This window comes from Ctenocephalides felis, unplaced genomic scaffold (assembly GCF_003426905.1).
Source record: "Ctenocephalides felis isolate EL2017-DRISC unplaced genomic scaffold, ASM342690v1 CF-g0.4_SCAFFOLD_01886, whole genome shotgun sequence".
Taxonomy (NCBI): Eukaryota; Metazoa; Arthropoda; class Insecta; order Siphonaptera; family Pulicidae; genus Ctenocephalides; species Ctenocephalides felis.
Genome location: NW_020538040.1, coordinates 182537163 through 182549327, shown reverse-complemented (window position 1 = coordinate 182549327; position 12165 = coordinate 182537163). Strand labels below are relative to the sequence as shown.

Genomic DNA, 12165 nt, shown 5'->3' with positions numbered 1-12165 from the left:
CCCCAGATCCCCGAGTGGACGGATGGTTCCTGATGGACAACCCGATACCGACGATCGCGATGGTGATCATCTACCTCGCCGTAGTGCTTGTCTTCGGCCCACTGTCGATGGCCGATAGGAAACCTTATAATTTAAAAAATACCTTAATAGTCTATAATGCCTTTCAAGTTGCGCTCAGCGCTTACATGTTTTATGAAGTGAGTGTTGCACATTACTCATAGTATCATACATGTCTTTTGCAATCGTTAATTAATAGAAAACATTGGGATATAATTATTTAAATACTTTTTTGAATTCTACGTACTCGATGGAAATAGATCGACCATGAGAATGTATGATATTTATTTATTGGTTTCATGTGTATATGTGTGTGTGTATTTTCAGGTGATAAAATGTACTAATATATAAAAACAAGAAATTTGTGAAAAAGCACCTATCAGATATTTGATTAATCATAATCAGAATCACATACAATCAGAATATATAATTCTTTTCTATAATAATTCGACTGTTAATCAAATCATTTATTCAATGTGATTTTCTAGATTCTTATATTTTTTTAAAACAATTTTTAATATTTTTTCACTGAGAAAGAGTCAAACTGGGACGGACACTAAATGGATAGAAGACTTTTAAAAAAATTAAATCATAATATAGTTTTTTCTTCTAATATCTGGATGGATTCCTGTTAAAAAGTTTTTTCTATATTATTTTGTTATTGTATTTATTCGTTGTTTGAAATTTACTTTATGGTTTCTCCTAATGTTTGTCTGTCTTCTCCATCACCATGGAGAAAATTTTGAACTTCACCAACTAATTGCATAGAAAATGTTATAGATTTTGCTCTTCTAAAAAAAATATTAATTAATTCGTAATAAAAGCTGTGATTAATTTTGAATAAATTAGTACGAGAATAAATAAAAACAGCAAGCTACTGCTGGTAAATTATTTTTCATAAATTAGATTATATTTCTAGTAATCAATTTTCTAGTTCTTTTATTTCTAGTTCATCAATTGTTATTCTTTCAGTCAAATACCAAAGAAAGTCTAAAGAATCACTTCATCTAATTGATATGTTTGCATTTATATGTTCATATATTACAGATTTATTAAAATTTAAATTGAATTTTTACAGCATCTTATGTCCGGATGGCTTTTTGAGTACAATTTGACTTGTCAACCCGTAGATTATTCAAATAACCCTACAGCTATAAGGGTAAGTAATAATAATAATTATAAGTCTTAGTTTTTACTAATTTTCAATAAAATAGCTCTTTTGATTAGCAGACAAAATGACTACAAAATAAAACCTAAATTTAAACCCTTTGTTTTACTATGTTTATATATCAATTTTTTTCATTTTTTTTCATTGAACTAAAATACGTCTGAACTGAATGCCGGCCGCCTATGAAAAGCTACAGCTTTTAAAAATATATACATATAGATTTCGAACTTATAATAAGTATAGAAATTGTATAAAGATTTTACGAGTATAAAATGATTAACAATGTAATAGTGATTTGCATGACATATATTTCTTAATATTATTTAAATTTAAGATATTTCATTGTTGATTGGTAGAATGCCACACTTTGTTTAGTGCCCTTTTTAATTTTTCATTGGGGTCCTTCAGTGTAACAATCCCTACGACATCATCATTGCCTATTATAATTATTTTTACAATTATTTTATTATTGAAATATTATTTTTATTTAGATGTTAACTCTTTGCTGGGTATACTACCTGTCGAAACTGTCCGAATTTGCTGACACGTTCTTCTTCATCTTGCGCAAAAAGAAGAGCCAAGTTACCTGGCTGCACATATACCACCACAGCATCACTCCTTTGGAAACCTGGTTCCTTGTTAAATTCTTGGCAGGTAATAATATAATCATCTTAGTGCAAATTGTAAATATTTATTAGTTGTATTTACTATATATATGTATATTTTCCAGGTGGTCACACAACGTCTGCTAACATTGTGAATAATTTTGTGCACGTGTGCATGTACACGTACTACATGGTGGCAGCCATGGGACCTCAATACCAGAAGTACCTCTGGTGGAAAAAGTATCTCACGAAGTTGCAACTGGTATGTAGATTATTATTTAGTTATTAATAACTTCTTGGGTGAGAAGATTACGTTCAAAGTCATTCGGAATCGTTTGATAATAAAATTGGACAAGGAATGTGTTCATGGTTTTACTAGGTCGACGTTTTCTCACCAACTTCTGTACCGATTTAAAGAATTTTAAGTGACGAAATTTGATTAGGACTCATATTGATTAGTTTTGGGAGATGATTGATGATAGCCGTGAAAAATTTTAAGTTTTTATTCAACTAAAAAATAAAAAAAGGTATCTTTAAAATCATAAATTGAAAGGTAATAAATAGTTATGTTATATTTTTATTTTTTATATTTTGCAACAAAAAGTATTTGATTAATAAATAAGTTATTACCAAATTGTATATGTAGGTCATCATTGGGTATCGAGAAGACCCAATGATTGAATGATCTTCCACGACCGTATATAATAAAATAAATTGAATATTATATTATATCGTTCTGGTTGAAAAAGATCCATAAAATAAATGTGATGTTTCACTATTTCATTGCATTAGTTTGTCATGTTAAGAAATCAATGTTGCAGTCGCAATAGTGCACTGCAGTGCAGTTATAATATTGCATTATGCGAACGATTCTAGTGGTTTACAGGTGAGAGTAAGGTAGCTGCACCACTACACTACTACTATACTGTTCATTCCGACAAGATGACAATTTTCAATAGAATATCTACATCGTATTCATTCAGAATTAATCAAATACAAATACCTAGGTGTTAGTGGTATCTTGCTTTATGGCAAATTGAACTTGGACATGGACTTTCGAAACCACTTTTTGTAGGCCTATAACAACTTATCATATTCGATTAGACTATGAATTCTATCACTGTGCAAAGATTTATTAAAATAGTTAAAAAACATTTTTTCAATAATTAATTACTAACGGCCAGGCCGATCTTTACCAAAAACTGATCATCACGATTTCCAAGGAATATTATTCAAACAGTATATTTATTTTCAAAATTGGTCTTGGACGTTTAGCAACCGTCTCGCAAGAGTAGTCATCGAGTTTCATCAAATGGTTTTTAATTTTTTCAAATTAGTGCAGTAGCTAAAATGTTGGCTAACATACACCGACCTACATCAATTTTGGTGTCAAATGATTCAGAATGATTTTGAAAACATAAAATTACCATATCGGATTTTTTAGCTAAAGGTAAATTACTTCTTTAGGAAGTTGGTTACAGTACATACTCATCTACATACATGGTAAACAGTACTCGATGACCCAAATTTTTCGCATGAATTTTCAAATTGCCTCTTAATCAATATGTGCTATTTATATTTATTATCTGATAATGAAATTTAATTCAAGTAGTCTTATATTAGGCCATTACTAGTTTAACATTAAACCATATACCTACTGACGTCGGAGTCGGAGTAGTAAATAAGCGCACGATTGCGAAAATATAAGGAGAAAACTGCTCGCAAACGATTGCCTCACTTTTTCGTTACCACAATAAAATTGCACCTTCAACGGCTGATTAACTTACTTACATATAACAAACCTTTTGTTATTTATGTGATACAATATCAATAGGAAAAATGTAACATTTAATAAAAAAAACAACTCTTTGAAGAAAATCTATAGGTGGTTCCAATTTTAATGGTTTTACTAATGAATTGTGAATAATTACTCATAAAATTAGTTCTACAAGAATTAGTCTACTGTTCTAATAAGAAGTTTATGATCGCTCCAGAAAATTTGATTTGATAATTTCATGTCTTGTCAATTTTTTAAGTCATTTTGAATTTTTTGACATCAAAATGGGTAAAAGTCTGTGTATGTGTATGTAAGCCAAAATTCAGATTTTTTTTTACAGAAAATTTTTTGATATCCGATTTTGTATTTTTGGTAATAAAATCAAATCTTTTTATGATGATGTCAAGGCTATATAAAAAATGAGTTGAAAAAACAAGTTGGATGAACTATTACTTCTATCATTTACTGATTTTTGAAAATCTGCACATTTTTAATAGATCATTATCATTCAATTTTGTGGGTCTATATTTGAAGACATTACTCAAATTAGTATAAATTATTGTCATATACGCCTAGCATTCCGTTTATACATGCTTCTTGTTTAAGAAGGTGGTTCAATCTTGTTTAAGAAGATGGTCAATATATATAAAGTAAAATCCAGTATCCGTTTAATAAAAATAAAAAGGTTTTCTATTAGTTTTGTAGTTGTATAATCAGGGAGTACGAGGTAAATGCAAAACAAATACAAAAGCAAAACGAGACAAATTTATTCTAATAATTTTAACAAGTTATCAAAAAAATTTTTGAAAGCACCAAAGTATGTTCCAAATTGATTAATAAACAAAGACGCAGGAACTAGCACAGTTAAGAATGAAATAATTGCTTTCTCACACAAATATAAAAATCGTCTAGCTGATCGCCCAAACTTGCTCGCCAGAAAACTTCAGAACAACTCTACCAGGGCCAGATTGAAAAGAAAGTTTCTTCTGCATTAACCAACAATTCATAAGACCTTCGACAAATCACTGACAATGGTCAGATGATTTGTATTTTGGCAACTGGCAATGGTTAAAAAAAACAGATCAAAAGTCAGATTCACAGATCTTATCCATAGATCCATAGGTCTATGATTAGATAAGACTGCTTGTTAGAAAGCATCACTAGACCAATGCATTGTGGAACGTGTAGATATTGTAGAATAATGATTTTGCTATTTAAAACAATAAATTAGTATTATTTTTTTAATAAAAAGTCTGGTTCTTTAATAAGTGTACGCAAACATGCGTATGGTTGCTGACAACTCCAGAACTGATGATGTTATTTTTTAATGTAATTATATTACAACGTTGTTTGTTTTCTCCTCAGGCTCAGTTTGTAATCTGCTTCTTCCACTCGGCCTGCGCCTTCGTGACAGACTGCGACTTCCCGATGATCATCTCCGGAGCCCTGATGCTCAACAATGCTATTTTCTTTGCGCTATTCATGAATTTCTACAAAGGCAGCTATGGTCCCAAAAATGCTCACCAGGCACCTAAGAAAATTGACTGAGATGTTAATTTACTTTTGCAGAAACAGAAATAATTCGATATTTTGTATAATAGATACTTTTTTAAATACCTCATGAAAATCAAACAAAAACTTGCCAAGTATGAAATAGACATGATTAGTTAAGTAACAGTACCTAAGCTAAGAATTTAATATTAAGTTGTAACATATAGTAGTTTAAAACATATTTGTGGCTATAGTTAGCAAAATATTTAAAATAGGGAGTATTTTTTGTAGAAATAATTAATAAATAATGTTACTATGCTGTATATAAACATTTAAATGAAATATTTGAGAAATATACTAGTATAATGTACAACTTTCAATAGATGTAAAAATACATAATAAATATCTTAAGCAAAAAAATACTTTTGTATCTTTTTAACTTTCCATAGGGTAGGTTAATGTAATCGTCCAAAAATTGAAATTGAAAATTTTTGCATATCTTCACTTTCCAGAGGCTTCTTAACATTTTGGCTTACCTTGAAAAAGATGAATGTGTGTGCGGATACAAATTTTCATTCACGTGTTCGGGCGCACGGATCAACCGATTCGAATGGTTTAAAAAACAATCGATTCCTATTGATAAGGAGACGTGCTGATTAATTTTTGGCAAAAACTGGTCCAGCCGTTTTGGAGATATGGAGCAAAGAGTGCAGGAAATAGAAATCGAGTTTTTGGGAGAACGGAGCACCCGATTTGAATGATTTAAAAACATTCAATTTTTAATTATGGGGAAAAGTGGTCATTAGTTTTTGGTAAAAGCAGGTCTAATCGTTTCGGAGATACGGAGCTAAATGTGCAAAAACTGGCAGTTTTTGAGAGAACTAAGCATACAATTTGAAAGATTCATACAACTTTATGCTTGTGTTTATAAAACGATTGCTTTTGGGAAAAGATTTTTTTTTATTTCAAAATTTAAACTTTTATTTTAATTTCAAAAAAATATTTTTATTTGAATATCGAAAATAATTCGGATTTTAAGTTTAATTCTGGCTTAAATTCTAAAGCTCTCTTATATACTTCAAATAAATAATTTTGACTTTGCAATTCAGTTTATATAAATCTTATAAATATTAAACAATGTCCTTCATTTTAAATCCGATTGATTAAGTTTTGTTTATTTACTTTTCTGTAATTTATATATAAACGTTATCGTCCAATTCATAAGCTCTTATATTTTGTCTATATAATAAGAATATTGAAAGTTACAGTATTTATAATAATATATTTGAAAACATTTAATATTCCTCCATTTTGTGTTAAGGCACGATGCCATATGCCACTAGTTCTTGCCCAACCCTGTGTCATGCCTGTGTCCATTTTCGTCAACCCTGTGCGTGTGAATCAATACCAACATTAAAATTATGTAATGTGCTGTCAACTGTCACTGTCAGTTCTTTCCTGTGTTATGTTTTACATGCCATTAATTGGCGACATATAGATTATTTGTATTTAACAATTAAGAAGTTGTAGACACGTAATAATGAATCCGAAAACAATATATCACTGGTACATACATTCCTATTTGGCCGATTGATTTACACAACCGATTAGTGAAGTCTTACAAGAGTGTCTTACAAGATGCCCGAACAAAGCAATGATTATCGAGTGGTTGTCTTCGGGGCCGGAGGAGTGGGCAAAAGTTCATTAGTTTTAAGGTTTGTCAAAGGAACTTTCCGGGAGAGCTACATACCGACGATCGAAGACACCTACAGACAGGTAGAGTTTGATTGACATCTGACAATCATCAATTTATGCATCAACTATTGTTTCATATTTATTTAAAACTCGGTAGAGCGAAGTCTAAATATGTATAGAAATAGGCGCAGTGGATCTGGCAAATACAGATTTTAAGTATATTCACAGAAGGCTCATACTTTTATATACTCATATTTAATTGATGTTTTTACAAAGCTGAGTATGTATTTCATGAGTAAATATAGTATTGGATCAGTATTATTTTTATAATATAGCAAAATATAAATGTTCGTACGAGTGCTCAAAATGCTTGACGTACAAATTATTGACAATTAGGCTCATGTCATTTTGTACGTCAAATAAATTTGGCTTAGTGTGTTTCTTGGAACAAAATTGCTACTAGCAAAATATGTAAAGTTCAAAGGTAATCTAATGTGTATAAATAAATAGAGGATGTAAAACTACTGAAATCTGGGGGTCTCGATGTCATCACATCATGGAGTAACTTACTAAAATGTAAACTCTGTATCTGTCAGATCGGCTGCGTCTGATGGAGAGTTAATAATGCTAACAAGTATGCATTTTATAACTATGAAACTGGTTTTAACTTATTGTAATTTCTTGTTTTGTATGACATATTAGGCTAACACAATAATACATCTACATTTGTCTTATATAATATAATATTTATAATCATCAATTTATCCTTTTATTTCATTATATATATATATTATAATTATTATTATATCAATATGATTGAGATAAAACTTTTTCTTATTGTACGAGATGGCATTCAAGTTGAAAATATATCCATATGGTAAAACTTGTGATGCACACATTTATTAATGTCAACCATTATACATATTTTCATAATAATAAATTATAAATTATATATTTATAATAGCATTAAAAGTATTTATATTTGAAAACAATAATAAAATCAAAGTCATACTTCAAATGATACTTATTACCGTCTTATTATGCAAATATGTATCTATTAATATAATGTATTACTCACATTTATTATCTTGTTCATGTATTTTTTTATTATTTGTCTGTTAATTATAGGTCATTAGCTGTAATAAGAATATATGTACACTTCAAATAACTGATACAACCGGATCTCATCAATTTCCTGCCATGCAGAGACTTTCGATTAGCAAAGGCCATGCGTTTATTTTGGTTTATGCAGTTAGTTCAAGACAAAGTTTGGAGGAGTTAAGACCAATATGGGCTGTCATTCGAGATCTAAAGGTAACTGAGATAAAAAAAAATAGTTAAGTTTAGTTTAACTAGTTTTATAAACTAAGATCTCAACAAGAAATGAAATACTGAGTCAGGATTAGGAATTCTGATGGTTGTTTTTACCACCTTAGCATTGAATTAAACATTGGGCATTTTAAATCAAATATTTATAAGGATACTATGCTTATGTTCAATTATAATACACTAAAAACATATTTAAACAGAAATGTACATATTTAATTATGCTGGTTTCTGAGTGCAAAATTATATATATTTATCTATTATTATTTATATAGGGTGCGAGTGTGTCGGCTATACCAGTAATGTTAGTTGGAAACAAGTGTGATGAAAGTGCTGAACTTCGTGAAGTGAGTTCTTCTGAAGGAGCAGCTGAAGCTAAAAGTTGGGGTGTATCATTTATGGAAACTTCAGCAAAAACAAATCATAATGTAAAGCAGTTGTTTCAGGTACATGGTATTCTTATATATACCATATATATATTCATTGAATATGTCGATTTTAAATTTATATATGCAGTCTATAAGTGATGATTGTGCGCTCTGTGAGGCATGCAGAATTTACCTTTATTAAAACTTTTAACTGCAAAAAAATTATTATTAAGGATCAGTTTCCAGACTTATTATATTTCTCTATAACTGAATTTACATTCAGGTTATTAAGCGTGCTGCGCTTGGTACTGCTCGATATAATAATTGCAAACAAAAAAATGTAGAGATATCAAAAGTAAACCGATTTTTTAATTGTTTGTTTAAAAATGTAGAAAATCTAATGAATCATGTAAGAGGCAACAAACTCTAAAAAAACCATATTATTATAAACTGATCTTAAGACACCATTATTTTACAGCTTTCTGCAAAATGTTTTTTAAAAGTGCAATTTTATATGCCATTTGTTTGTTTTTTATTATATATGATATAGTCTTTTCATTCATATAACTATTGATATTTATATTTGTTACATTCTAGGAACTATTGAACATGGAGAAAAACAGAGACGTATCATTACAACTAGATGGAAAAAGTAAGAAGAAAAACAAAGCTGCAAAGTCAGCAGCTGACGGTGATGGTACAGATGAAAGCAGTACTTCTGGTGCCAAGGACAAATGCTCTGTTATGTAATAACAATTATATCGACATTGAACAGATACGTTCAAATCTAAGTTACAAGAAATAGAAATGGTGCATGATATTAGATACTTAGATCTTTTTTGTAATACAGCTTAGAAGAAAACAATGTTTAGAGTGCAGGATCAACTAGACCTATTCCCAGGTAAAGTAACCGAATATTGTTTAGTTATGTAATTTATTTAACAATTACATGTAAGTTATATAAACTAAAAACTTTATAGTAATTACTAACTTAAAAATGGTGGGTTGAAATTTTTTTAAATATAAGAAGCACTGAATTGATTATTAAAAGTGTTATGAATGTATTTTCTAAATCCTGCAAGTTTTTCATGTATTGTTGAAGTACACCAATTAAAAGTATAATTTAATGTTATGAATGTTGATATATGGAATATAGTATTTAATTAGTAATTTTCTAATTCTACAAAATAGGTACTGCATGGTTAAAATACATTGTTAACATAATGTTCAGTTTCTTAATTTTGATAAATGATCAATGATAACACATTCCACATTTGTTAGGAAAAATTAATTACAAATTATCAATTTGTTGATAATTTGTTTTAGTTGTATTACATATATTATTTTTATAATGGTTTTTTATCTGATTCCTAAGGAATTTTTTTTATTGTAAATTAAATTTAATTGAAATTAAGATAATATATTTATTAAACTATTATATTTATTTATATCTTATTAGCACAAATTGTTATATAATGCTATTTATTAAATATGATCAAATATATATGTAGTGGCAGTGAGAAGTTAAAATGTTATGACCTAATATTATATACTTTAATAATATTGATATTAATACTACTATTGCTATAACAAGTCTTTTTAGATCTCAAGAAAATTAAATTATGAAGTGCTTTTAAGATTATTGTAGACTTGTATGATATATTCATTGCATTTAACTAAAGTACTAAGAAAGTGCTATAAAGTATGTATACACATGTATTTAATTTTATCGTACATAATTCATACCCACATTGTATCATAAAAGAATGATTGGATTGGAAATGTATGTAAATTAGGGAACTTCAAGTTATTACTTAACCATATTTTTGTTTAGAAATTTCTTAAATTAAGAGTGGGTTCAATGATTATATACAGGGTGTTTTAGAACTCGATGGGGTGACTGTAGTAATTAAAATTAAATTAGATTTGAACAGATTGCGAGTAGAATGCTCTAACAATAAGAAAATGAGAGTTTATATAAAAGACCACTCACTGTATCACTAAACGAAAACTCAGTATGAAACTAATACTTGACAACTTTTCAAAGTCGACCGATTTTGCAAACTTTAAATTCATACTTTAACAAATAGTCTTAATTCTAGAAAATTTGGGGTAAATGTGTCCTTATTTTGGACTGTGGTCCTAAAAGTGTTATTTGTGGTTCCAAAGTTTAAAGAACAAAAATAATAAAACCTGAACACAATAACGGAATTATTGTCTTAGTCTGACCAAAGCTGTAGGTTGTACTTAAAAGCTCATAATTTTCACTGCGTGGGATAAAAAAATCTATTTTTCATTTTTCATAATACTGTTACCCCGTTTCAGTCTCATGTTGAGTTTTAGGACACCCAGTATAATGTGATAAGAATATTGTATACAGAATTCATTTTATTGAACAGTATTATATTATTTAGTCATTATTTTATTGATCGCTTTTCATCACGACATATCTCCATCATATCAACACAAACAAAAATATTATGCAATATATTGGCTTTAGTCATAATACTTGTGATATTTAATTTAGTATTTTTATTTATTATATTTCAAGTATCATGGTATTTGATATATTTTTAAATTTATTGTAAATAATTGTATATAGCTATTTTAATGAATTGATATTTTAATTACTTATTCGGCTTGGAAATTAAATTCAATCAAATCTGTTAGTCCAATATGTTGTGTCTATATATTTTTTTATGAAAAGAAAATAGTATTATCGTCTATAAATTTATTTGTTTTTATATTGTGCTATATATTTTTTTAAACGTAGACCAACTGAACCAAAATATAGCAATGTTATACTTCTTTATATATTCATAAAAATTATATAAACGAGTAGTTAAAGTGCATATGCCATTTAAAACAACGTTTTTTCACACAGTTTTAATAAAGTATTTGTGTTTAATTTATAGTTGTTAAGAAAGTGCGCTTAACTTTGTTCTTGCACTAGTTCTAATTCACATTTTTAATTATTAAGATATAAAGTGATATGATCATAATTTATATTTGTGCATGCTTAGACTTAAAGTTCAGAGTAACATAAATTAGGTAGAAAATGTCTTGAATATGTAATTTCGTTAGTTTTGTTTAATTTTATGCACACGAAACAATGGTCTATATTTATGATATTGGATTTTCTGAAATTGTTTGTGATATATACATGTACACATGTAGATATATACATGTATAATTAATTCATAACTATTGCATTGAAATATAAAATCTATAGTAATTTTAAAATTATAAAAATGTTTTATTTCTACGCAATGTCTGTAAACTAATTTCAACGTTAAAAAAATAAAATGCAAAATTTATATATGTATTATGTATATATATATATATATATATATATATATATAATTACATTTATAATATAAAGCTGTAATAGTATTGTTATGGAATACTTTATAACAAATTTACTTTTAATAAAAGCATATTCAAGAAAAATATGATCTTTGAATTTTATTTTTAGCATTATCTTCATTTACAGATAGATTTTTTACATTTTATTTTTGCTTAGTGTTATTATATGATAAACTAGCCATTAATTTAATTTTAAATTTTACTTCCAATTATTGTTTACATTGAAAATCTTTGATCCTTTACAAAATGATATAATTTCTTGGCAGGTAAGCTTATATCAATACAATATATTGAATGAATGCTAAATATATA

The 12165-nt window shown here is 28.1% G+C and overlaps 1 protein-coding gene and 1 pseudogene across 1 annotated transcript; both read left to right on the top strand.

Annotated features, from left to right (window-relative positions):
* Positions 1–5369, top strand: part of LOC113376345 — a 117401-nt pseudogene extending 112032 nt beyond the window's left edge.
* A 1202-nt stretch (positions 5370–6571) lies between these two features.
* On the top strand, positions 6572–9591 carry LOC113377761 (GTP-binding protein Di-Ras2). Its single transcript, XM_026618180.1, has 4 exons — positions 6572–6874; positions 7922–8107; positions 8395–8565; positions 9085–9591. The coding sequence occupies exons 1-4, from the start codon at positions 6737–6739 to the stop codon at positions 9235–9237; spliced, it is 648 nt and encodes a 215-aa protein (XP_026473965.1). The 5' UTR covers positions 6572–6736; the 3' UTR covers positions 9238–9591.
* Positions 9592–12165: the final 2574 nt, after the last annotated feature.

What these genes read in the sequence shown, in the direction of transcription:
- LOC113377761 (XM_026618180.1), top strand. Translation starts at nt 6,737, where the DNA reads ATGCCCGAACAAAGCAATGATTATCGAGTGGTTGTCTTCGGGGCCGGA. An exon ending in TCGAAGACACCTACAGACAG is followed by an intron (nt 6,875 to 7,921) that starts GTAGAGTTTGAT and finishes TGTTAATTATAG; the next exon opens with GTCATTAGCTGTAATAAGAA. An exon ending in CTGTCATTCGAGATCTAAAG is followed by an intron (nt 8,108 to 8,394) that starts GTAACTGAGATA and finishes TTATTTATATAG; the next exon opens with GGTGCGAGTGTGTCGGCTAT.